General features: G+C 37.1%; 2 protein-coding genes across 11 annotated transcripts in view; one reads left to right on the plus strand and one right to left on the minus strand.

Moving 5' to 3' along the window:
• The window catches only part of LOC130728770 (histone H3-lysine(4) N-trimethyltransferase ATX1-like), a 34,624-nt gene extending 33,178 nt beyond the window's left edge, over nucleotides 1–1,446 (minus strand). For 6 of the 10 annotated variants that reach the window (XR_009015779.1, XR_009015778.1, XR_009015777.1 and 3 more), the window contains exon 1: nucleotides 533–1,444. Coding sequence is in view for 1 of the 10 variants with exons in the window: in XM_057580337.1 (XP_057436320.1) it covers nucleotides 533–1,164 (632 nt within the window). In the remaining 9 variants the exon portion in view is untranslated. Of the gene's footprint in view, nucleotides 1–532 lie in introns of all 10 variants that reach the window. The other 4 variants (XR_009015782.1, XR_009015783.1, XR_009015780.1 and 1 more) reach the window with 1 other exon arrangement.
• Nucleotides 1,447–8,063: 6,617 nt separating this feature from the next.
• Nucleotides 8,064–26,384, plus strand: LOC130728771 (importin beta-like SAD2). Its single transcript, XM_057580338.1, has 22 exons — nucleotides 8,064–8,347; nucleotides 8,585–8,720; nucleotides 8,830–8,917; nucleotides 9,039–9,188; nucleotides 10,071–10,233; nucleotides 11,064–11,248; nucleotides 11,349–11,522; nucleotides 12,040–12,185; nucleotides 12,270–12,393; nucleotides 12,471–12,651; nucleotides 19,192–19,351; nucleotides 19,455–19,496; nucleotides 19,581–19,699; nucleotides 19,807–20,005; nucleotides 21,408–21,539; nucleotides 22,158–22,261; nucleotides 22,365–22,544; nucleotides 23,693–23,832; nucleotides 23,995–24,134; nucleotides 24,221–24,381; nucleotides 25,298–25,424; nucleotides 25,526–26,384. The coding sequence occupies exons 1-22, from the start codon at nucleotides 8,258–8,260 to the stop codon at nucleotides 25,684–25,686; spliced, it is 3,102 nt and encodes a 1,033-aa protein (XP_057436321.1). The 5' UTR covers nucleotides 8,064–8,257; the 3' UTR covers nucleotides 25,687–26,384.
• The last annotated feature ends 1,157 nt before the right edge of the window (nucleotides 26,385–27,541 follow it).

Here is a 27,541-nt window from a genome sequence, read left to right on the forward strand (position 1 = left end):
GGCTAGTGAGCTTTCATTTCTACAGCCTAAACAAACACTGCATTCCAAACAATCAGAAGATTTCTTGCTCGGAAACAATAAGTACTATGTCTGTATGAAATGGAGCGCAATTGAATGGAAGCAATCAAGTTCCATTAATTGGATTGTTTAAAATATGACGCAGTGGAATTTATTCCCCCCCACTTTCCGTTACCTTCCCGTTTGGGCGGAATGAGACAAAACGAGTATTTTGCTCCATTCCATCGTTAAAACATCCAAACAACTGGAGTATATGTTTATTCTACTTCACTCCACTCCACTCTCTACAAGATATCCAAACATGCCCTGATATTAAGCATTTATTTCAGATTCCCTCCCTCTAATCATGCAGAAACAATCAACCCAAAAACTAACTCACAGAGCTAAACATTTGAGCAAAGTTCAAATTCACAAAGCCTCTGATTCTAGAGTTCAAACAAGCAACAAAAATTAAATCCACACATGAATTTGTTCAATTCATATAGAGAGAAAGAGAGAGCAATAGTGAAATTACGTGACCCATTTCTTCGCAGTGCGAGATTCAGGAATCAGCTTAGGAAAATTCTCCAAGGAAGCACCACCACCACCACACTTGGTGTTGCTACTGTTGTTGCCAGTACCAGAATTCCCAATTTGAGTGCGACATTCCCTCAATCTCGGCCCGTCAAGGTGGTTCCTAACACCGTTCAAATCCACCCCCAATTTCTCCAACTCAGCGGTCCCAATTTTCCTCCTCTTCAGCACCTTACTCTCAGAAACCCCATTCTCCCTCGACGGCGTCGTTGGCGACGGACGCCTCTTACGTCGGCGATAGTAGACATAGATAAGAGGTGGCTTCAGAGCATCCGACGCCGGTTTCTCGAGCGGCGGGTCACCGTCGTCGCTATTGCTGCTGGTTGTGGTGGTACTGATGTCGTCGCTGCTGATTGCGGGTTCGAGTTTGCGGTGAGCCTTGACCTTTTTGGACATGGTGGAGCCACTGCAAGGTGAGGTGGAGGAGTAGAGGTGATCGAGGGGGAGGTAGCGAATGGGGGTGCCACGCGTGGTGTGGATATCGATGTTGGTGTCTTCTTCGCCGGTGGCGGCGACGGCGACGGCGACGGTGGCGCCTCCTTGTTCTTGGGATTGAGGAGAGAGGAATGCCATGGATGAATGAAGAGAGAGAAATTCGAGAATGTTAGGGTTTTTCAGAGAGAGAAAGAGAGGGAGAGAGAAAATAGAAGAATGAAAAAAAGTGGATTATTGCGTTTTGGAGGGAGGAGAGTTATTCACCAAATTAATCTGTTTCCCGCACTATCACTCTCTCACTCTCTTGTGTGTTCAAACTTGCAAGTTCAGAATCAAAGAAAGGAGGGTGGTGCTGTTTTTGTTATGGTTTGAACTGAAAAATCAATTATCAATTATCAATCACAATTGAAAGTGAGATATCAGATTGGAGCATGAATGTGGTGACACTATCAGCACGTGAAAGGTATTGAAGTGAATTTGAAGGTCCAGGTGGAAGTTTGTTGAAGTGATTTTTTGTCATTCACATTGTATCTTGTGCTTTCAGAAAGTTAGAGCAAAAAGCTCCTTAAAATCAATTTTTTATATGTATTTCTTCACACAGTCATTAGACTAATCATCTTAAGGTTCAGAGATTACATCAAATTGATAGATTTGTTTCAACAAATTTTTCTTAATGCACATTGACCCGATATTGAACTCTAAACTGAATGTTTAAGGAGTCTAGTAACTAACTGTACTCGACCTTGTCTACACGATCTCATTGAATTGACTACATGTCTTAGTCCATCATTCTGTCATACTGGATTATATATCAATTTTGCCATGATTTTTAAATTATTAAAATATAGTGAAGGTTTCATGTTTAGGTTTAAGTAGATAAATCTAAGTGAACCTATCATGTGCATCAACAAAAGATAAGTAGTAAGTAAACCCACGACTATAAGGAGATGTCCCCCAATGAACGCTAATTCAAGAAGAGTACTGAAAGTTATTGTAGAAATAAAAAATATGGAGACTGTTTCACCAAGCAACAAGCATTACGTATATTATTTATTGATTTTGATGGAATTTGTATATTACAAGATAAAAGTATCATTGTTTGGATGATCTATAGCCTATTATGTCAGAGATAAAATGTATTATTTGTGGAGATAGTATTTACAATAGGAAATTATACATCAGGAAAATCACTATTTAAGGAACACAAATGACCCAGGTAGGAATACACCACTAAGGCCTACTTTCCCTTATAGAAGAACTTGCTTATACACATGATTTGACAAGACAATCATTAGAGTGAAATTCAAAAATACTTGATTATCTTTGGCAAATTTACAAACACTACTCAAATTTTTAGTGATAGTTGAAACATGTAACAAGTTTCAGGGAGATAATTGAATCATAGAATTAAAAGGGTGAAACTTGTGGAAGCACTAGTTAGTTTATTTATAAACCTTGGTCCTTTTTTTTTCAAAAAAAAAAGATTTGATATGGCCCTTAGGCTTAGGCCCGCTAATCTATCAAAAAAGATTTGATATGGCCCATCAAAAGGTTAATTTTGTTGAATGCTATGGTTGCATGGGGTTACATGATGGGCTGTCTCTAAGTTATGGTACAATGCATCAATAATGCACAATGCGTCAATTGGTTGTCTCTAACTTAGGCTACATGATGGTAAATTTTTAACTGCTTAGGCCATCAGTTGTTTATTGACAACTTTCTGAAAAACCATCGATAAATGTCGACGACCTCTACACCTATGCAAGCAAAGTTGTTGGTAGAGCATAAAAAATATTCAATTAGCAACGGTTTTATTCCCTTGCCGACAACTTTTGGTTGTCAGTAATCGGCAAATTTGTTGTAGGGTTGACAAAAGGTTAAACTTAATGCTCATACAGACAAGATTAGCAAAAGATTTATGATTTTAAGGTTAGCCTTATAAAATAACATCAATGCGCTCTTTTGAGGAGGTTGGATCACCATAGAGCAAAGTGAATCCAAGATTGATGTAAGTCAACTTAGACATTCATAAATTGTTTAATAATCAAGGGCTCAATGCAAAGTTTCCTTGATTTCACCTTATTTTGTGAGTATGTAGCTTCTCCATATGTACACGGATGCTTGCAACTAATCATTTTTGTGAGGATTGGTGCAGAAAACGTGGATTGGAGGCAAGAAAGTAGAAGAGAATCTTGTTGCTCCCAAATAATAAATTTATCGTTATGAATTCTTAATTCTCAATTAGCTTCTGATTGAAATGGTAGGCTGACCTCCCCATATACAAATGATACTTATGACTAGTGATAGTTGTTCCATTTATTGTTTCCACACACAAAAATTAGGACAGCTTTTATACAATCGCATGAGTAAAAGAAGAGGGATTTGGCATCATAATCGTCATTTGATGAAGCGAAGGAGCAAAATAAAGAATCAAAGATGATCAACTCTTATTAGAGAGATTTTGTGCGGAAGCGATGTAAGCGGAGAAAGAGAACCGACAGAGGCTATTTAGTTCCCAAGGTTCAAGCTCTTGATACCATAACATAATGGCAAATTTTGTGGTGCCTCTGTGTTTTTAAGTGTGTGATGCCTCCAAGCCATCCGCTAATAAAAACTGCCATGTGTAAGGTAACATAGTCACTGCATAACATAATATTTCATAAATTATGTAGCTTGTTTCATCTATCTAAATTGTCTTGTTTGTTTAGATATTTGATGACTTGCTTGTCCCACGTGATTGTTCCGTCTTGAGAGACGTTTTTGATCGACACATCTTGGTAGTAGCGTACAATCACACTACATGGAACTTATATTGGATTTTGTTGATATTTGGTTTGATTTTATGTTGTTGAATGTGTGTTCATCTACCTTGAATCAAGTTGTTAGCTTATCTACCATGTCATGTATTTAAATTTGAATGACATATTTTTCTCTTATGTGAAGTGATTTTATGGAGTTAACCATTTTTGTTTGCTACTTGTTGTTTAGGAGCTTAACGCTATTAGGCGATGAAGAATCTTCCGATGAAGCTTAACTTATGTACGAGACGAAGATGAGAACTTGAAGAACAGTGGAAGACTCGAAGAGTGCAATCGGGTGTAAGGCTAGAGTCTTGGGATAGAGAGCTTACCGTTATTGGTTAAAACTTGCACAATGATTTCATGAATTTATATTTGAGGTTTCAGGTAGGTTCCGATGCATTACTTTCCTGCGGTTCCCCGATGTGGAAATCGTAGGGAGTATGTCGGATTTATGGTGTCATTGCATAATAGATTCGTTGTTGAATTTGATTCTATTTGTTAGGTTTTGTATGTTGTGTTCATTCGTTCTTACCTTTGGGTACTTGCCTTGTTCAAGGTTTGACGTAAATCTATTTGTAGTTGGGAGTATGCATGACATGTTTTGGAAATGCTTTGAAAAGAAAAAATATATACTCGCTTCTTATGAACCCTTTTGAAAATCATTGCATATTTACTTTAGCATGTTACTATTTGTGACCCTTGAAAGTTGGTGCGTTACAAAGTGCATCATCAAGCTATACTCCAATAAAAAATGTTGGCTAAATAGCATGCACTAGGATCAATTCATGATTGTTGCCATAAATGGCTCATTTTGTGCAACGTGTTTTTTTTCACAATACTAAATCTAATAACGAAGAATAATCATTGCGTGATAATTGTTACATTTTCCACTTAATATGTTACATTTTCTTGCAGTGTTACCACAACATACAAGAAATTGTTATCAAAGGGAATAGTGGGTGAGCGTATGAATTTCCAGTAGTTTCATTTTGTATGGATACTTACAAGTTAATCATTTTGGTGGTTGAGTTCTATATTGTTGGATTGGTATGTAGTCTTTGAATGGCTCTTCCACTTGTGAATTTCTAGAATTTTTTTCTTATTGGAGGAAGAGGATGATAAGGTTTCTGCAATTTTGGAGTTGTATGATGAAAATGTAGAACACCATAATTAAGGTTTTGTAATAGGGTTTTTTTGTTTGTTTTTTAAATTAAGGATTAAGTTGTAATTACCGTAAAAAAAGTTGTTGTAATTAATACTTATTTTTTAATTAATGCTTATTTAGATTTTTTATTTATTTTTAATTAATAACTAATAATTTTTATTTATTTTTTAAACCCACATAAGCCTCATTAACACAATCAACAAACCACATCATCACTCGCCGGATCTCGAGGCTCTGGCGAGGACTTGCTCCAAACGTTTTACAAAATAGAATACTTTTAGCTAATTTTTTTTCGGTGAGGGACCTAGTTCAGATGGCGAGACAAAGATAGTGACCGATTTGAGGATTAAGCCTTTTTATATAGCATTAATGGTCAAATTAGTCATTGATTTTGTAAGCGAGCTTGATTTTAGTCCATAGGTGAAAAAATGACGTTTAATGACGGTAAAAAATAACCCGTAATTGTAAAAAGGACCGCTATTAAACGTCATTTTTCTACCGATGGGCTAAATATCAAACTCACTTACAAAATCAAGGACTAATTTGACCATTAACTATTTTGTTTATATAGGTAGCACACATGTGACCGAGTCAGCAAGCGGCAACGACGCACCGACGAATGTGTGACCAATTGTCGTACCAGCGCGAAAGGAGAACAAGATGGTCTTCTTGGGAAATGTCTCGTCCCCTCTATGCTATTTGGTATTCATGCCGGTGGAAAGAAGAAGATGACACCAAAATGGGGCTTCACGGGGTTAAATTTAAATATGTTTTAAAATCTTTCCCCTCCCCATAAACCGAAGAAAATATGGGTTAGTTCCTCTCCCCTCCCCTCCTCTTAACCAAACTTGATAACATATAAAATTCCTCCCCTCTCTTCCCCTTCCCTCCCCTTCATTAACATATTGTTTGGTTGGAGGGAGTGGAGGGTTTTTTTAAACTTAAGTTGATTGGCTCAATTTTTAGGAGGGAAGGGGAGGGGGCCAATTTCCCTCCTAACTCAATTTTATGTCCCCTCCAAAAGTGTGAGAAATGGGAGAGGAAACATATTATTAGACACAAATGTTATTTTATTGCAATTAGCATTTACCCTTTCTGCATGATCTCCTAAACATCTCAGTAACTTCCTTACAAGATCTGGGAAGAGTTCTTTAGCCGATGTAAGAGACCATGTCCCTGAGATGATTGAAAATGAAATTAACATATTTCTCTAAAAGACAATATCCCTTGCAGGCAGTGGCGGTTCCAGGACCCCGGGGTCAAGTGGTAGAAATTTTTTAAATGAACACATCGGTAAAAATATAATTAAAAACAATTTTAATATGTTTATACATGAGAAATTATACAAGTCATAGTTGTGCAAATACGTGGGTCTTTGGTGCAAAATTTAGTCTACTAGTATAATTAATAATTTTAAGGGGGTTCAAAAAAAAATTATATAAGAAATTAAGTGCAATTTTTTTGTTTCAGGGGTTCAGACGAACCCCCCTCACCACAACATAGGTCCGCCCCTACTTGCATGAATTTGATGTTACAAACCAGGAATTTTTTTTTTGGTGATTTTTTGGTATACTAGCGGCTGGTTAGAGCTCGATATTTTTTTAGAGTTCTAACCATTGAGTGAGCAAAGTATATATATTTAAATCGAAATACTGTGTAGTCTTAAAGTTTTGTGTTAGTGTATTATTATTGTATCAGTCTGATGAGAAATCCAACACAAATAACAACAATAACTTTAACAGAGTAATAAGCAGCGGATAATAATTTCTCCAACTTGTTAAATCAGTGAGGAGCAATAATAAACAATGCAACAACTAAAAATCACAATCAAAGAGACACTAAGATTTTTTTAACATAAAAAAACCTTCTCAATATGAGAAGTAAAACAACCACAGGAACAAGTCAGTAATCAAGCTCCACTATGATAAAATAAGGGTACAAGAGAGACTCAAATAATAGCACAAATCGTGCTCAACAATTGACCAAACAACAAAGCAAGAAACTCAAAATAAAGAACTTAGAGAATAAAAAAATCAAAAAAAATATTGCTATTGTTTGCGCCCAATTTCTCCCATCTTAGATAACTTCTCGCCGATCCAACCGTACATAATGAAGTACTATGAGTCATGAACCTACTGCAAAAGTTTCAGCCCGGTCCGATGGTGAACGAAGGAGTAATCACGAATGTAGTCGGCCTGGTCTAGGTTTGTGCGAACCACTTTTTCTTCTCTTATCTCTCACTTTTTTCTTTACTTCTCTTGCCAAATCAAACCTCTTTATTATGCCCTAGTTAACCCCTCTCCACTTGTTTAAGTGAGACAAATGTGCTTACTCATATTGGGCCTTTCTCCACACAGGAAGGGAGCCCAAAACCCCAACACAGTTCTTGTATAATTTTCGAAGACTCAGAAAAGAGATGTTGTCAGGTCTTCAACACCGATACTGGAGAGAAGACGATATAATATATGGCTTTCATATGAGTACAAACAAAAAGGATATAAAAGTAAATTTGTTTTAAATTCCTCTCTTTCCCTCCTGAATCAAACAAAAAATTGGTTATTTCCCCTTCGTTCCCCTTCCCTCCCCTCCTCTTAACCAAACACATTAACATTTAAAATCCCTCCCCTTACCTCCCCTCCATTAAAATTCCTCCCCTCCCCTCCCCTCCCCTTTCCCTCCCTTGAATCAAACACTCCTTTAATAAAGCAAAACCAAACATACCAAAAAATTATAGTACAATTGAGAGATAACAGACATAGTTTTTTAAATACATTATGTTCTCAAATATGTGATTAGACCCAATACATGCCGATCACAATGATTAAAAATAGTAATTTAAATCTAAAAGTTAAACATTTAATTATTAGAAGTCCCATCCCATTCTTGGTGAAACTTTTGCCCAACACAATATCTATCTGGCCATTGGATTAGGTTGGTGTAAAAAAGAAAAAGAAAAAGAAAAAGAAAAAGCAAACATATAGCTAAACCACCAATTTTACTTGTCGCAATAAATTAAAAACACTCCACCAAAGAAGTGGTTAAAAAACCCGTAAACGTAAACCCTAGTAGTTTAAAAAGCCTCCAACTTCCTCTCTCATTTCTCACTTCACCAATCCCAACGCACCACCACCACCACTCTCTGTTCGATTGCTTCACTCCGCCGCTCTCGCCGCCGGTGTCCTAAACCCTAGAAAGAAACCCCCTCTTCCTAGGGTTTAGCTTCCTCATCCATTTCCACTTCATCGTTGATCGGAGATTGATCGTGATGGATCTTCCTAGTCTCGCTGTTATACTCCAAGCCGCTCTTAGCCCCAATCCCGAAGAACGCAAAGCAGCTGAGCAGAGCTTGGATCAGGTAGTTAGTTCTCACTTCTTCATTTCTTGAATTTCGGATTTGCTGATCGTATTGCTGCTTTGTGTTGATTCAATGTTGCACTGCCTTAATTCCATGAATTTATCTTGATTCATGTTGATTATGCTGTTTATTTGCATTAGTGTTCATTTATGGGTGCTAATTGGGTGTAGCAGTGGTTTTAATTTGATGAAATTTCAATTTCAACTTTTAATTTTTTTGAAATTTTGTGATGTACAGTTCCAGTATGCACCTCAGCATCTGGTGAGACTGTTGCAAATTATTGTGGACAATAACTGTGACATGGGTGTGAGACAAGTGGCTAGCATTCATTTCAAGAACTTTATTGCCAAGAATTGGTCTCCTCTTGACTCCGGTATATGCGCGCCGCCGCACTTTATTGTAGTTGGTGATTAAGATTAGAGAATGAATTTCTGAAGTCCTTTTGTTTAATTGATCATACTGTTCTTTATTTGCTGATATAGATGCCCCACAGAAGATATTGCAGAGTGATAAAGATGTAGTGAGGAATCATATTCTCACGTTTGTTACTCAAGTTCCTCCTTTGTTGAGGTACAATTGTTCATTTGTTGCTGCCTGTTGTTTGTTAGCAACTTTCTGTGTTCGCGTTTTATCTGATTATTTCCGTTGTATTGACTTGTGTGCCTTTCTCGCATGTTTGTTGGGTTTATAGGGTGCAACTCGGTGAGTGCCTGAAAACAGTTATACATTCTGATTATCCTGAACAGTGGCCTCATCTTCTTGATTGGGTGAAGCATAACTTACAGGATCAACAAGTCTATGGTGCCTTATTTGTGCTGCGTATTCTTTCTAGAAAATACGAGTAAGTTTGAATTTATTTTATTTTAACTGAAAGGAATTGGGCAGCTGTTCTTGCTCCTTCCTGCCTTGTAGTTTGTACTCTTAATAGTTTGACTCTAAGTTAGGTCCACGACAAGAGTCATCATTGATATTCACCCGTTTGCACTCTTAATAGTTTGACTCTAAGTTAGGTCCACGACAAGAGTCATCATTGATGTTCACCCGTTTGCACTCTTAATAGGTTGACTCTAAGTTAGGTCCACGACAAGAGTCATCATTGATGTTCACCCTTTGTTGATATTTTCTACTAGCTGCTAATGTTGTTTAATGTTATTGATAGCCCTTTACCTTCTGAACCACATACGTCGCTCTTGTTTTTTTTCATAGTATAATGTATAACTATAATGGCTGTAAATACGTTTGTACAATTTCAGTTAGGTTACAATTGAGGTATACTTTTGCTGTACATGCATATGCATGTCTTCTGTTTTTTAGTACAAAACTTACAATGGAAAAATAATTAAACTATATATTATTTGAATGATAAATTCAAATATCTTATGAGCTGTTGAAGTAAACCATGAGAGATTATAATCCGTCATAAAAAAGTTTCCAAAATTCTAAAAAAAAGGACTAGTGTCATTTGTTTCAGAAGGAAGGTCCAAACCCCAGTACATACCTTTTAGTCAGTATGATTATGATTATGAGGATTTCGTCATCTACATTAACAAGGTTCAAAATGGTGGATGGTTTCTATTTCCACTTATGCCTGTCTTGTCTGACAAGAGCTTGTTCAGTGTACACTTGATTGTTGAAGGATAACATGAACCTTCATTAGTGATTGAAAATCCAATTGACTCTTAAAGATGTTAGTTACATGAACTATTGCACTTTCCCTTTTCAGGTTCAAGTCAGATGAGGAGAGGACTCCGGTTTATCGCATTGTTGAGGAAACGTTTCCCCACCTTCTCGATATATTCAACAGGCTTGTCCAAATTGTTAATCCATCACTTGAAGTAGCAGATTTAATCAAGCTTATCTGTAAAATTTTCTGGTCCTCCATTTATGTACGCTCTCTCTCCTCATGTATTTCTTAAGTGAAGGGGTTTATTATATGCATTATATTATAGATTAAAATTTGTTAAAGATGCATGTTGCATTTATTGATATTTGATAGTCATTTTGTACCTGATTGTTATTATTAGTTACTTTGAAGCATGTGTTCCTTTTTAGTTTTTACTCAACTCAAGGTGGATAAGCTGCATTATGCTCCCCTGTCCCTAGGTTGATGTTCCCTTTTCCCCCATATTAAGAGTGCACCTGTTTAAGATTATGAAAAAATATTTTTATCTCTCTATAGAAAGAGTTATTTTTATAAGCTAATCAAATAATCTGTTTTCAAATTTTTATATTATAATGATTATTATTAGAAGGCGAGACAAACACGTTAAAAGTTAGAAAAATTGATTTTTTAAAGAAAAATTCTGTAGCGAACACACTCTAAATCTAAAAAAGCTAACAATTGAAAATGATCTTTTGATGTTTATATCTTCATTAACATGTTCTTCACTGTGTAGTTTGTATAGCAGTGAATGTTCCCTTTTATGTCAAATATTAAGCGAAGTTTATTGCACAAAGACACCAAAAAATTAACTAATAGTATATAAGAATCCTGCTCGTAGTAATGTATCATTTCCTTAAATAATCTCTGCCACAATGTTAGGTTCTTTTATTTTAGTTGAACCTTGCTGTTAATAAGGGAAAAATGAAAGAAAGGAGAGAACCACTTTTACAATCAAGATAGCACTAACAGTTGCCTCATTTATTTTGATGTTTTTCTCCACTAAAGTGCATATATTTGACGTGCAATTCTGCTTTTGTTGTTGGATTTATTCAGTTAGAGATTCCAAAGCTGTTGTTTGATCAAAATATCTTCAATGCTTGGATGATACTTTTTCTAAATGTATTGGAGAGGCCTGTCCCCTTGGAAGGTCAACCTATGGATCCCGAGCTCAGAAAATCATGGGGTTGGTGGAAGGTCAAGAAGTGGACAGTTCACATTCTAAATAGGCTCTACACTCGGTATGTTGGAGGTGTGGATTAAGTTTGTTAATAAATGTGAGCATTGCTATTGCGTGGCTGATTCTGAAATTATATGGTTGTATAAATTACCCTATTACAGTTTTGGTGACTTAAAGCTGCAAAACCCCGAAAACAAAGCCTTTGCTCAGATGTTTCAGAAGCATTATGCAGGGAAGATCTTAGAGTGTCACTTAAATCTGTTGAATGTTATTCGCGTCGGGGGCTATTTACCTGACAGAGTTATCAACTTGATCCTTCAATATCTAAGCAACAGGTGGAGTGATTAATTTGAATTGTCATTAAATTTATTATATTCTAGCTTCCTTCCTTTTATTCTGATATATACAGTACTATACTTGTGTAGGTAGTTAAGGTCCTTTTTGGTTTCCAATTCTATTTCTTTCTTGTTTTAATTACAAAAACGTCATGTTGTTTTCTTTTATTTCCTGCTTTTTAAGTTTTGTATAGGAAATATTGAAACCAACTTTTTATTGTTTTCATTGTTTCATGCACAAAACTTTGAAGACAAAAGACAACGAAAACAAGGTGGTTTTGCAATTAAAATTGAACAGGAAATAAAAATGGAAACCTTACCAGCCCTAATCTTGTGTGCGTTAAGCTCACTGCATTAGTTAATGAATGATTTAATGTAATGGCCTACCTTAGTGATCTTAATGTTGGGTGGCCACTGCAGCTACATGGTTTTGTGCTGTGCATGGTGTTTTAGATATCAATTTCCCCTTCCCTCTGGTATTAATGTCCCATTCTCTGAACTTTTTTGACATATGCAGTATTTCAAGGAATAGTATGTATACTCTGCTGCAGCCTCGGCTTGATGTCCTCCTTTTTGAAATAGTTTTTCCCCTCATGTGCTTCAATGATAACGATCAAAAGCTTTGGGAGGAAGATCCACATGAGTATGTAAGGAAAGGCTATGGTAAGTCTTATTGTGGTAAGCATGGGAATAATATTTCAAAGAATTACATTGAGATTGCTGATGCCTACTAATTCTTTTTTACAGACATAATTGAAGATTTGTATAGTCCTAGGACTGCGTCTATGGATTTTGTGAGTGAGTTGGTTCGAAAACGCGGGAAAGAAAATCTTCATAAGTTCATTCAATTCATAGTTGAAATTTTCAGAAGGTAATATCTTGCTTATTGTTGCAGTTAGCATGAACAATCTATAGTTGGGTGCAATATTTAGATTTTTGCTATACTAGGTATGATGAAGCTTCCATAGAATACAAGCCGTATAGACAGAAAGATGGTGCTCTTCTTGCTATTGGTGCACTTTGTGACAAATTGAAGCAGTCCGAGCCGTACAAATCTGAACTTGAGCGTATGTTAGTGCAACATGTCTTTCCTGAGTTTAACAGTCCTGTTGGCCACCTTAGAGCTAAGGTATGTTCTCCTATTTTAGTTTACTTTCTCTCCCTTTCTCCTATCGGGAGTATCAATGTTGTTATTAAAATGCCAAAGCAAGTAAAGCCTAAACTCCACTAAAATCATACCCTAATTTTGATCAGCGTATCTGATCATATGTTCTGGTTGTTTTTTAGATAGTTGTGTCCATTTCTTTGTAAATCGTTTTGTTACATGTAAGTCATGGCTCATGCACCATTCCTAATTTGCGTGTGTGCTCAGTTATATTTACTTTATGTTAGAAATCAATCATTTTTGTTTAATTGGGCTTGCTTTTTGGTACATAGGTGGCATGGATATATAAATTAATTACCCAAACCTTTCAGTGATACCTCACAAAGATAAAACATTTGTGCTACTGCTAGGGTAGTATGGTAGAATAGAGGTGACATAGTAGTTAGGATTAGTTAGGGAAGTTAGCTACAGGAGATTCAATTAGATAAAGAGGGAAATAGTAGAAAGGAGACATTCAGGAAATAGTATTTTGGAAAGAGCCAAGCAAGAGCTTTGGTGAGAATGGAAAATCTTTGGGGAGTCTCTCCATTTTCCTATGCAGATTTGTTCATTCAATAAAGTTGTTCTTTCCGCTTCTTTCTTTTTCATCAAGTTTCTATTGTTTGATTTACAGTTGTAACCATTCATGCTAAAACTTATTATTCAGGACTGTATATTTGAACCGAAGAATGCTAATATGAATTCAATTGGTAAAAAGTAAATTGATCTCTGAATATATATCTATTCTCTCGAGACTTACCATCCTTCAAAAGTTGGGACGTTGCAAATTGTGGGCTCTTACTGAAATAGAACTAATCCAAATATCTTCATTTCCTTGTAAAATGCACTTAAACAAGGGAATGGTGTGATCTTTTCTAACTTCCCTTTCTCTGCTATTCACTTCATACTAATAGGAAAACCAGAGAAAGAGAAAAAGATTTGCATATGAAATATTCACTATGAATTGTTAACCGATACAATGAGGATTGAATCCTTATATAGGATTGAAGAAGCTTGCTCTACAAGCTAAACTAACAGCTAAGCTAACTCTAACTGAATGGTAACAACCTCTAACAGAATTGACAGCTGTTCCTCTAACAGAATTGACAGCTGTTCAAAACAGAATTAACAACTGTGTCCAGCTGGCATTCCAGCTGGCACACACACACTAAGCATAACCAATATTTTCATATCACCTATATACTCTAATACACCCCCTCAAACTGAAGGAGGTGACAAAAGCTGAAGCTTGTCAACTACATTCAGTTTGTCCTTGAGCTGTAGAAACCTTGTTGGGGAGAGAGCTTTGGTGAAGATGTCAGCTTTTTGATGTTCAGAGGGCACATGCTGAACAAGGAGACTCTTGTCCTGAACCTTCTCTCTTACAAAAAATATATCCATTTCCATATGCTTAGTTCTGGTGTGCAAAATAGGATTGTGAGTCAGCAACACTGTGCTCATGTTGTCACAATAAACTGTAGGAGTAGTAAAGGGAATTTTCAGTTCTGTGAGTAAAGATTGCACCCATAACAGTTCTGCAGTAGTATTTGCTAGACTCCTATACTCTGCCTCAGTGCTTGACCTTGCAACCAGAGTCTGCTTCTTAGCTGTCCAAGAAATAAGATTGGAACCAAGAAAAACACATGAGCCTGATGTGGACCTGCGATCATCAGGGTCAGATCCCCAATCAGCATCACAGTAGGCAATCAAAGGGAGAGGCCTGGTCATGGAACATGGTTGAAGAAGTACACCATGAGTAAGAGTGCCCTTTAGGTATCTTAGAATCCTTTTGACAGCTTTCCAATGCTCCTCATGAGGTTGTGCCAGAAATTGGCACACCTTGTTGACTGCAAATGAGATTTCTGGGCGAGTAATGGTTGCATATTGAAGTGCACCAACTACACTTCTATACTCAGTAGGATCCTTTAGAACAGAACCTTCATGTTTGGAGAGTTTGACGCCACATTGCATAGGAGTGGAAATAGCTGCAGCATCAAGCATGTTGACTTTGGTGAGAAGGTCTGAAATATACTTAGTTTGATTCAGCAGCAAGCTTCCACTAGTCAAATGAGTGACTTGAACACCCAAAAAATAGTCAAGTTGACCAAGCTGTTTTAGAGCAAAAATAGAATGAAGTTGAGTTGTAAGTTGTTGAATGAGAGTCATAGAAGCCCCCGTGATGATGATATCATCCACATAAACAAGCATGTAAATGCAGCCTTGTGAGGAATAGTAGGTGAATAAGGAGGGATCACACTTGCTGGCTTGGAAACCAAACTTGATGAGAACCTCTTTCAGCCTATGAAACCAAGCTCTTGGAGCTTGTTTGAGGCCATAAAGGGCCTTTTGCAACTTGCAGACCAGATTCTTGTCCTTGTGCTCAAAACCAGGAGGTTGTACCATGTACACCTCTTCTTCCAACACACCATTAAGAAAAGCATTGTTGACATCCAGCTGTTGTAGTGGCCAGCCTCTTGAAATAGCAAGTGAAAGGATAAGTCTCACTGTAATAGGCTTCACTACTGGGGAAAAGGTCTCAGAATAATCAAACCCTTGGACTTGACTATAGCCTTTAGCCACCAGCCGTGCTTTGTACTTGTTGATAGAGCCATCAGGATTCTCTTTGATTCTGAAAATCCACTTACACCCCACCGCTGTTCTGTTAGTTGGTAGAGGAACAAGAGTCCATGTACCATTGTTCATAAGAGCTGTGTACTCTTCTTGCATTGCCTTATACCACTTAGCATCCTTCATAGCTTGCTTGACAGAAGTTGGTTCCATGTGAGTAAGTAACAGAGTGGGTTGTAACCTTGGCTTGACAATTCCTGATTTGGCTCTAGTTTGCATAGGATGACTGTTAACAGCCACTGGAGGAGCTGCAACAGCCACTGAAACAGGAGTATCAGCTGGCTGATCATGAGCAGAAGATAATGCTGGGGAAGTATCTGCAGAAACTGATGAAGAAGGAACATCTGCTGAAACAGTAACACTTGGAGGCTGCTGCAGTTGTGGTGAATCAGCTGAACCTGGTGAGGAAAAGCCAGAACTAGCCAATGCAGGTGGTGTAGTGTGTGAAACTATAGGGATAGTAGATAAAGGGAAAAACTCAGCTGAGGTAGAAGAAGTAGTCTCATCAGGAAAAAGACTAGGATAGGGAAAGCGATGTTCATGAAAAAGAACATCTTTAGAGATATAAATTCTACCAGATTGATCCAAACACTTGTATCCTTTGTGATTAATTGAGTACCCTATAAACACACACTCTTTGGAATGCAAAGACAATTTAGTAGAATTATAAGGTCTAAGAAAAGGAAAGCAAGCTGACCCAAAGACCTTTAGACTCTTAAAATCAGGATGTTGACCATACAATTTGAAGTAAGGACTTGCACCTTGTAAAGTTGTTGTAGACATTCTATTTATGAGATAAGTGGCAGCAAGAAAAGCATGATCCCAGAAATGCAAAGGCATTGAGGCATGAGACAACAAAGCTAAACCAGTTTCAACTATATGCCTATGTTTTCTCTCTACACTCCCATTTTGATGGTGAGTATGTGGGCAGGTAAGTCTATGAATAATTCCCAACTTCTGAAAATGAGAGGATAAGGGTTTAAATTCCCCTCCCCCATCAGTTTGGACACTCTTAAGTTTGTGACCAAACTGCAACTCAACCATAGCTTGAAAATTGATAAAAGTAGCACAAGTGTCTGATTTTCTCTTCAAGGGAAATATCCAAGTATATCTAGTACATGCATCAACACATGTTAGAAAATATAAAAACCCACAAGAGGATTCCAGAGAGGCTGGTCCCCACAAATCAGCAAAGACAAGTTCAAAAGGAGTATTGTAAACTGCAGTAGAAGGAGAAGAAGGTAGTCTATGAAGTTTACTCAGACAACAAGCCTTGCAAAAGGAAAACACACTTTTATTATTTGGAACAGAAACATTACACAAAGAAAGAGTATGTTTAAGTACATCATGATGAGGATGACCTAATCTTGAATGCCACAAATCATAAAGAGAAATGCTACTACCACTATTACAATGTGCTGAACCAGAAACAGTAGATGAAACAGGAACAGAATGCACATCATTATTGCACTGAGTTATACTAGAAACAACAGGAGAAACAGAAGCAGAATGCAAACTAATAGCAGAAGTTGCTTTATTTTCTGCAGACTTGGAAGCTAAGCAAGCCTGTGAAGACCTTGACAAAGACTGAGAATGTAAAGAGGACAGAGAAGAAACATTGACAGCAGGTTGTGAGCTAGCTTTGGTGAGTGGTCCATCAAAGTAGTATAGACCATCATCTCCAACAGCACCAGTGAGAAGAAGCTCATAAGTGTCCTGATGACGAACACAACAATGATTGGCATGAAAAGTGAAGAAAACATTATTATCACGAGCAAAACGACTAACACTAACAAGATTTTTAGTTATAGAAGGCACAAGAAGAAGCTTTTTAAGAATTAAACTAGCTGTAGGATTAAAAGAAGAAGGAAGAGTGGCTGAACCTATAGACTGGATTGGCAGTCCTTGACCATTTCCCACCAGAAGCTGATCCTGTGTTGGTGATGGAATATGATCCACAAAAATGCCTGGATTGTTAGTCACATGGTGAGTGGCTCCAGAGTCAGGGCACCAAGCTATCTGTGATGAATTCTGTGTAGGAACAGTAGCTAACATGGCCTGAGGAAGCATTCCAGTAGAGACTTGTTGCTGTGGTGGCCTAGGAAATTGAGGTGATGGAGCAGAAGGTGCTGAGAACTGACCCTGAGGAGTCCAAGGACGAGCAAATTGCATTCCAGCAGCTTGTGGATAAGGCATTTGTGGAATACACCAAGGAGGCCATTGAGGCATGCCAGAAGGTTGAATAGCACCTGAACCATACTGAGGAAACACTGAATTACACGAAGCATAAGGAGAAAACCCAAAATTGGCCATAGAGGGAAAACCCCCAAATTGCATTGAAGGAAACCCTAAATTGACACCAGGAGCAGGGTAATTCTGACCAAAATTCCCAGATTGACCAGAATTGGTACTGGAATTAGCATGAGGACTAACTCCTGAGGGACGCGACCAACAAGAAGCTGCATCATGGCCCCATTTGTTGCAGTAAGTGCACTGGACATTGCGTCCTCTTCCGCGCCCGCGTCCTCTGCCATAGTTTCCAGAATTGCGATTTTGATCATCGCGATTCCCATAACCAGAGTCAACAGCAGCATCGACTGGCTGGAAAGGAGCGACAGCTGTCGCTGGAGGTTGCGTCGCTGGTGGCGGCGGCGCCGGAGCAGGCTGAGTCCACAAAGCTTGTGGCGGCGGCGCCGGTGTTGTAGAAGATGCAGACGGCGCTGTCGCTTGCGTCAGAAACACCGAAGGAGTGGTTTCTGCGAGTTTCTTCTTCCGCATCCTGTCAAACCGCGCTTCATGAGAGATCACCATGGCTTCCACTTCAGAGATTGTGTAATAGGTGGTTTGATTGTAGATAACAGTCATCAAAGCACTGTATTCTTCTGAGAGACCATCGAAAATCGCTTCTAGATGATCACGAAAGGTGACAGGTTCTCCAATTGAAGCAAGAGTATTCACAATTGTCTTGATTCTTTGCAGAAACTCAGAAGCAGTTTTTGTACCTTTTGTGATGTTCTTCAGTTCATTCCTCAACTGTGTTGACTGAGCACGTGATTTTGCATTGAAGAATGAGTGAATTTCTTCCCAAATCTGCCAGGAGTGCACACACTGAATCACATTTGGAAGAATTGAAGGTGAAAGAGTAGAGAGAAGCCATGTGAAGAGGAGTGAATCTTGTTGCTCCCAATCTGAGAATGCAGGATTCACATTCTCTGTGATCCTATCTGCATCAGTCAAGAACTTCTCAGGAATCAGAGGTGGATCTTGCACAAATTTCTGAAGCTTGTGTGATCTGATGACCCCTTCCACTTGTTGTTTCCATGAATAGAAATTGGAGTCATCGAGCTTGATGCTCAATTTGTGAGAAAACGCTTGAGAGAGAGTGTTTGTAGAAGAAGAAGAAGAAGGTAAGGAAGGAGATGAAGCATCCATAGCCATGGATCTTAGGCTCTTGATACCATAATAGGAAAACCAGAGAAAGAGAAAAAGATTTGCATATGAAATATTCACTATGAATTGTTAACCGATACAATGAGGATTGAATCCTTATATAGGATTGAAGAAGCTTGCTCTACAAGCTAAACTAACAGCTAAGCTAACTCTAACTGAATGGTAACAACCTCTAACAGAATTGACAGCTGTTCCTCTAACAGAATTGACAGCTGTTCAAAACAGAATTAACAACTGTGTCCAGCTGGCATTCCAGCTGGCACACACACACTAAGCATAACCAATATTTTCATATCACCTATATACTCTAATACATACTACCTAAGCAGAGCATTATTATCCAATTGAATATGTTCATTTGATTTGATGGATGCTAATTTGAATTTTAGTCAAAGATTATGAAATCTTCATTTCTTATTAGTCTTTTTATTTTTCTGTAAAAATCAGGCAGCATGGGTTGCAGGACAATATGCCCATATTAACTTCTCAGATCAGAACAATTTCCGGAGGGCATTGCAGTGTGTTGTATCCAGAATGCAAGATCCCGAACTTCCTGTGCGTGTGGATTCTGTTTTTGCTTTGCGTTCTTTTATTGAAGCTTGCAAAGGTAGCTTTTACTTTTTGTTTCTATTTGTGTGATTGTATTTTGCATAGTTCTTTTTCTATATGGTTTATATTTATGGTTATTTTCTCATTCTGCGATGATGCAGATTTGAATGAAATCCGTCCTATTCTTCCTCAGCTCCTTGATGGTATGTGGCTGTGAAAATTTTACCTTCACTTTATAATTATAATTTAACTTGCTGAATGAGTTTAATCAAATGGAATTTATACAGAGTTTTTCAAACTTATGAATGAGGTTGAGAATGAGGACCTTGTATTTACTTTGGAGACTATTGTGGACAAGTTTGGGGAAGAAATGGCACCTTATGCACTTGGGCTGTGCCAAAATTTGGTAATATGTTTTCTCGTTTGTATCTGTCAAAAAAGTTGTGCGTGGTTTAAGAAGCTAGTACTTCGTTGTAGAATAATATCTTAGTCTCCTTTTTTTAAAAAAAATAGGCAGCTGCATTTTGGAGATGTATGAACACTGCAGAAGCTGATGATGAAGCTGATGATCCAGGTGCTCTAGCTGCAGTTGGTTGTTTACGTGCTATTAGCACAATCCTTGAATCAGTGAGCAGGCTTCCTCACCTTTTTGTTCAAATTGAGCCAACCTTGCTTCCGATAATGCGAAGAATGTTAACAACTGATGGTCAAGGTACTCCCACCCTCTCCCACACAATTTTTGTTATGGAGGATCCATATCATCCAACTTTGTAATCTTCATTTCTTTGTTTTAATGTTTTTTTTAATAAAAACGTGAATAATAGTTGTTTGCTATTTGAACCTTATTTTTTACTCCATCTATTTTTAATGTCATTTGGTGTCTGCTGTGTGTGTATTACACTTCTATTTATATTTATAAGAATTTAAAAAAATTGAAGTGATCCTTAAATCTATAAGAATCACATCAGCAAAGATAATCCGAAGTATCAGTGAAACAAAGCTACTGTATCTCTTACTGCATGTTAGATGCGATTTTGGTCTTGTCACCCATCTTGCTAATGCTCTAGTTAGTTAGCTCCACTGCTATAACTGTAGGTTGTGGTTAGACTAGAGTTATGCTGTTACAATTGCCATAGCTTCTGTTTGAAGCTACCTCATGCTATAGGTGTAAACTATGAATTGTAATCACTCAGTAACTGAATATAAATAATTTCTTCTTCAAGTCTACCTCTCTCTCTAGGTTACTAATACCAGTAGCTAGAGAAACTGTACTTTCTACGAACTAGAAGCCCAATGCCTGATTTTATTTCAAACCAACTGCTGTGCCAATGAAACCTTAAAGGGAAACATGAATAATAAAAAATACCGAATCTCCCAGCAAGTCATCTTGGAGAGTTCCCTTCTAAGAAACTGTTAGAAGCCACATGCCTAATCTCATCTCAATTCAACTGCTAATCAATGAATCTTCCTTAAATTACAAGATTTGCCAAAAAAACTAAATTAACTTGTGTGGCGCAGATGTATACTGCCTCTAAATTTGTCTCTTTAATTCCATCAAGACCATTAAAGCTAATCATAAAGACATTGGTAGAACAATTGATGACACACGCCCTTGTCTATTGAAAGAAAACTAGATTTGAAGAGTGTATTAAGAAAATAAAAGAAGATTGAATAATTTAGCATCTTCTGAAGGTGCCTAAAAGATTATAGTTCGTAAACCAGCACCTTGTCCTTTTCAGACCTTCTGGATCCTTAAATCTATTTTGACTTACTGGTTACTGCTATGCCAGATCTGTGAAACCGATCTGTTGCTATGGTAGATGGTCTTTTCTTTTCTTTCTCTCCCTTTTCACTTTAGTATGGGTGTACGTTGTTCTGCATCGTAAGAATTTAGGTCTGTTCACATCTTTGTAGCTTTAACTTGTCTACAGTGTTCTTCAATTCCTGTCAAAAAATTATGATGAATGATTTAACTTGGGTTTTTAAGTGGGGGTCAGGGGGTGCATATTTCTGTTAATAGGTTTTGGTGTGAACTATTAAGACTATGATTTGTAAATTTTAATTTCACCTGCATTTCCTGGCTCATTTCCATTTTCTTATTTTCATGCCTGCAGAGGTTTTTGAAGAAGTTCTGGAGATTGTATCATATATGACCTTTTTCTCTCCAACAATATCATTGGATATGTGGACTCTTTGGCCGTTGATGATGGAAGCACTGGCAGATTGGGCAATTGATTTCTTTCCAAGTATGGCTTTTACATTTGACTTTGCGTTTTCTTTGCTCATGTCAGAGTGCTTAGTGTAGATAATTTATGGGTGACCTATTACTGTATTATATTGGAATTAAAGATAAGTTAGATTGTCAGTCTTAGTATGAAGATAAACACAGCTTTGAGCAGCTTAAAATAATCATTTAGAAACAAGGGAAAAAGATAACATGGGCACTGGCAAATGAGCTAAAGTTCCGTTGAAGTTCATTTGTGTTGTTGTTCTTTTAGATCTTTGGTTTCTTCTTGTTTGTGTGTCAGCACTTGTATAATATTTTGGGAGGATTCGGGAACTCCTTGATTCTGTCTTTGTCTCTATATCTTCTCTTCTTTGCATTGCCTGTGTGTGAAAGATTTGTTAAGTACTTAGGAACTCGCACAGACTACAATTCTACTTTAGTATAAATAGCGAATTGATCGAATTAAGGTAGCTTCTGCTTCTTTTTTATTCATCCTATTTTACTGGCAAATCTGTTGCTATCCACACACTGCGTCTCAACAAACTCTAATTTATTTTGACGTGGTTAGAGATTTTTCATCCATGTACATATTTTCTGCTTCGTATATATTCATATGTCAAGAGTTAAACTTCTGCAGACATTTTAGTTCCTTTGGACAACTATATTTCAAGGGGAACTGCCCATTTCCTTACTTGCAAAGAACCCGACTATCAACAGAGTCTATGGAACATGATTTCATCTGTGAGTTACTTTTTGGAACTTAGTTGTTGATAGAGATTGTTATAGTTTTATTCTCTGATATTACTGGTGCCTTTGTGGTTTGTAATTGTATGTCATGTTGCAGATAATGGCTGATAAGAATATGGAGGATAATGATATTGTACCAGCTCCAAAGCTTATTGAAGTTGTCTTCCAGAATTGCAGAGGGCAGGTGGACCATTGGGTTGAGCCGTATCTCCGAATTACGGTTGAACGCTTGCATCGGACTGAAAAATCATATTTGAAATGTCTTTTCTTTCAAGTGGTAAGGGGTTGTTCCAATCAATAATTAACAGATCAGCCTGTGTTGCTTCCTTGGTTATATAATAATGTTTGTACGTGGTCAATACTGAATTTTGCTGGGTTTCCTTTTCACTGTTGTTCATCTAAAACCCTTGTGCTCTGAAACTTTCTTAACTCAGCTTCACAGTAAAATTGTAGTTTGGATATGCAATATATTTTGACCTTCCAATTTAATGGAAGTGGGTGAACTATAGAAAGTCTCACATTAACTAGAGATATGGCCATGTAAGTGTTTATTAATGGTAGAATAACCCTCACCTTTGAGCTAGCTTTTGGGTTAGAGTTAGACCTAACTCAAATTCTAAGATGGTATCAGAGCCTATCCTGGATCTTTTTATTGGGCCACACTTAAATGGGTCACCTGCAGATATAAAGTCATGCAAACTTCACACTCCAGATGTTCAGCCTTGGGCTTGATCAGTGTGTGTCTCAACATTGACTAGAGGTATGGTAAAAATAGTCCATATAAAGGGGTAGAATAACCCCCACGGCCCCACCCGTAAGCTAGCTTTCGGGGTAGAGTTTGGCATAACCCGAACTCTAATTTGGCATTGATGCCTACCATATATATCTGTTCTTGGAGACCAACCATATATGGGCCACCGACAGATGTTCATTCTTGCAAATTCCACCCTCCAGATGTCTGGCCCAAGGAATAGAAGGTGTGTTGACTAGAGATATAGCCAGATAAATGTTTATAAAGGGTAGAAAACCCTCACCTCTGAGGAGTAGAGTTAGGTCTAATCCTAATTCTAGGATTTCCGACACAAATAGGACATTATGGTGTCCTTGGATCCATTTAGTAGTGTAGCCTACCTAGTCAGAAAAATCTTTTGTTGTGATAGTTTTCTATGAAAACACTTAGTTCTTCTAGTTCATAACTCCATATGGGTTTTACTTTCTTGAGTGTTATAATAGTATAATTTATAAGTTTCTTTACTTAAAAAAGGAGCAAAATAAAATGTTAAGGATTATAACACATTTAAGGCCTTTTTTGGCTTTGACCCTAAGGAGTTTTTTTATATATATTGAGAATTTGCCCAGGTTCTTTAAGATTATTAGTCAGAATGGAGAAGACTAGTTCCTTCTAACAGGAGATAATTTTTGTAGATTGCAGATGCTCTATACTACAATGCTGTGCTGACTCTCAGCATACTGCAAAAGTTAGGTGTTGCATCAGAAATATTCCATGTTTGGTTTCATTTGCTGGAACAAGTCAAGAAGAGCGGTTTGCGTGCTAATTTCAAAAGGTCTGTTCATTTTCCCCCCTTTCACCGTTTGTCCTTCTTACCTTAACTTGTCTCTGTACTCTCCTTCAATAATGTCTCTGTACTCTCCTTCAATAAAACATTAAAAATTATTTTGTGACAATTCGAAGGTCCTTATTTTGGCAAACTTTCAACTTTATGCAGGGAACATGAGAAGAAAGTGTGCTGCCTTGGTTTAACATCATTACTGGCACTCCCAGCTGATCAGTTACCAGGGGAGGCTTTAGGCCGGGTGTTCCGGGCCACTCTTGAACTTTTAGCTGCATACAAGGATCAAGTTGCAGGTCTGTATGTTTTGTTACTTTAAGATGTTACCGACATTGTTTTTGTTTGAGTGCCTAATTTTCAGTCTATTGTACTCACTGCGCAGAGGCTGCGAAAGAGGAAGAAGCTGAAGATGATGATGATATGGATGGCTTTCAGACTGATGATGACGATGAGGATGGCAGTGGTTTTGACAAGGAAATGGGAGTTGATGGTGATGATGGGGATGAAGCTGATGCTATCACGCTTAGAAAGTTGGCTGAACAGGTTTTGATCTCATCAAGTCTTCATGCAATTAATGAATTTAAGTGTATGCTTTTATGTTTCAGGTGTAACATAGGAAATAATAGTAGTTCATGATTTGCTTAGGCGTTATCCTTGTTATGAAGCTGTTATACTTGATACTGACAAATCTGATTAATTGAATATGATCATAAGAACTATTGTGTCTGATTCAATGTGTTGAAAATCGAACCCATCATTGAACTAGAAAAGTATTCATGGTTAAGTGGTCCAATTATGGTTGAACCAGAGTTATTATGATACATTTTTCGATGAGCTTGAATTTAAAGTAACATTATTTGTAAGTGTAGAGAATGAAAATTCTAAGGTTTTACATTAAATAATGTTTTTTTTGTAACATATTTGCATATATTTCATAAATTCAGTAACTATTATTTGAAATAACATGGATTACCATAACCATGGACACATATAAGTTTGGTGCTACTACCAATGCATAATGGTAGCATTGGGTTGGTTTTTGCACTCAATTCCATCTTTTGCTAAGGCGCGGTCCACCTTGTAAAAATGAGGGTCCAGTCCAAAACCGGTTCGCTTACTAGTTCAGTGAAAGGATTCAACAGTTTTCAGTAATAAGCAGGATGTTCTTTGACTTGTTGCTGCTTTGGTTGATGCTTTTCTTGTCCGTTAAATCATTTGGTTCACTGGTTTTCTGGTTGAACTGGCTGGTCCACTCTTGTGTTCAGAAATATGTCTGATTGGTTCAAGTTTATATTTGTGAGAAACAGAAGTATTTTCTATTTCCCTTGTCCAAACTCATTCTGTACTTAATTTCATATTATTCATTCTACTCCTATTATTTGTTGTTTTTTTTTGCTTTATTCATCATTTACTGTTGAATCTTCCAACCTTATTCTCATTCTGTATCTGTTGCTCAAAGGCGAAGTCATTCCGGCCCCATGATTCAGATGACGATGATTCAGATGATGACTTTAGTGATGATGAAGAGTTGCAGTCCCCAATTGACGAGGTGGATCCTTTTATTTTCTTTGTGGATGCAATCAAAGGTATGCCAATAAAAATCTTGAGGTTTGTCATTACCATTATTATCACCATTTTTATTGTTGATTCCTGACATGGTCACCTTTTGAAATAAATTTGCCTGTAGTGATACAATCTTCAGATCCATTGAGGTTTGAGAACCTCACTCAGACACTTGAATTCAAATATCAAGCGCTTGCTAATGGCGTTGCTCAACATGCTGAGCTGAGACGAGCTGAAATTGAGAAGGAAAAATTAGAGAAGTCATCAGTTGGCACAGCTTCTTAAAGCCTATGGATTGATTCTTTGTTCATTTGTCCTGTTGCTTATTTCTCAAGTTCTCGGCTCTTATCAATTCTTTAGGAGAATCAAAGGGTTGCCAATTTATTTGAGGCATTTTTTTGGCTCTACTCAGTCTTTTTGAGCCCTGAAGAGTTTGCAGTTTTGATGGGCTCAGAACTTTGTGCAGTGAAGTTGCCGTTTCTATTTGGTGCTTTTGTGCAACACTTTCGGTGGGAAGTGTCCATTCTTTGCCATGTTTGCGGTGTGCCCCTCCCCCCTTGTTGCGGGTCCTTCATACTCTCCATGATCCAAGCTATTCTGTTTCATGAATACGAGTTCTGTAATATTTCTTGCCTGTCACGTAGATGGGAATATAGGGTCGTCGATTGCTTTATTGGTAAATTCTTTGGGGATGGTATAAGAAATTTTGTTTTAAAATCCTTTTTGGCCATTAATGGGTTAAGTATAGTCCATGAGCATTGATGAAGGCATCAATTTTGGGTTATATGAAGCCTTTCAAGGGTGCTTTGATGCAGGTTGTAATACAGTTAGTTCTTTGTGGGAAAAAATCAGATTGATTCTTGTTTAGTGAGGAATACCATGTAATAAGTTTTTGTAAGGTTTCAGAAGCTCCAGTCGCTCTTTCATCCAGAAAAGAAAAATACAAGGAATTGCTCTTATTGTATTGAAAATGTGTTTATTTAGCAGCACGTTTTTCAAATAGCTCAAGTTGACATGGATATTAATATTTGAACATGCCGGCGGGGCCATGGTATTTTACTGCTTTACCAAGTCGAAGGACCATCCTAGAATTAAGAATGTACAAAGAATGGTACATAATTTTGGTGCGGAACAGTCTTAGACACAATTTTCATAAAATTTTCAAATAATTTAATACTGAGTCAACTTTATTTTGATGGATAATATACATTTTGAAATATAAGTAAATAATAACTTTTTTTTTGGTACCTCGAAAAGATAAATTACATCCACCATGGATTTTGATCCATGGACTTTCCTCTTTCCAATTTATATGTTTCTAGCTCTTGACACTTGAGCTATCATTTAGAGACAAAATAATGGAAGCCCCTATGAGAAAAATATAAGTATATATTAACTAATATAAAATTACATACCTACAAATTTCTGAATTAACTAAATTTAGTATATAACTCAATGATTGGATTTCCTATAACAAATTATTAAGCTTTTTTTTAACTAGTTCTCTCAATATATATATAAAAATATGGGCTAAACTTACATCTATTACCTTATATGCTTGCTATCAAGTTTTCAAATGAGAAGTTGAACTAGCTATCCAGTTTTCAAATGGATGGGCAAAACTTACATCCATTACCTTTTATTGAGCCGGATTCAATATCATGAAAAATGAACCCGTCATTGAACTAGAAAAAAGTTTTCATTGTTAAGTTATCCAATTAGTTGAATCACAGTTATCTTTGACTTGTTGCTGATTTGGTTGAGGTCGGTGTGTTTGTATTTCTGTCGGCGCACATTTCAAGGCAGTTTAAATGTGCTTCTGGTCAATTCATGTTTCTTGTGCCATTGAAGTAAATGTGTTTTTAGCTAATTTGAAAGTGAATACAAAGGTTCGAAAAGTCGTCCAGTTAACAAGTTTTCTAGTTGAACTGTCTGATCCACTCTAGTTTTTAGAAATATGGTCGGATTGCTTCAAATTTATATTTTTGAAGAATAAAAATAATTTGTATTTCCCTTGCTCAAAACATTATCATCTTGTTCATTCTTCTTTTGTTGCATATTGCATGTTGTATTCTTGGTCATACTTGTCTTCTATTGTTGAGTCTTATAGAATCTTATTTTCATTCTGTAGTCCCCAATT

This window comes from Lotus japonicus, chromosome 1 (genome assembly GCF_012489685.1).
Source record: "Lotus japonicus ecotype B-129 chromosome 1, LjGifu_v1.2".
Taxonomy (NCBI): Eukaryota; Viridiplantae; Streptophyta; class Magnoliopsida; order Fabales; family Fabaceae; genus Lotus; species Lotus japonicus.

Coding starts and splice junctions, on each gene's coding strand:
- LOC130728771 (XM_057580338.1), top strand. CDS start 8,258: ATGGATCTTCCTAGTCTCGCTGTTATACTCCAAGCCGCTCTTAGCCCC. Junction 8,918..9,038: donor CAAGTTCCTCCTTTGTTGAG/GTACAATTGTTC, acceptor TTGGGTTTATAG/GGTGCAACTCGGTGAGTGCC. Junction 12,186..12,269: donor GTATGTAAGGAAAGGCTATG/GTAAGTCTTATT, acceptor TCTTTTTTACAG/ACATAATTGAAGATTTGTAT.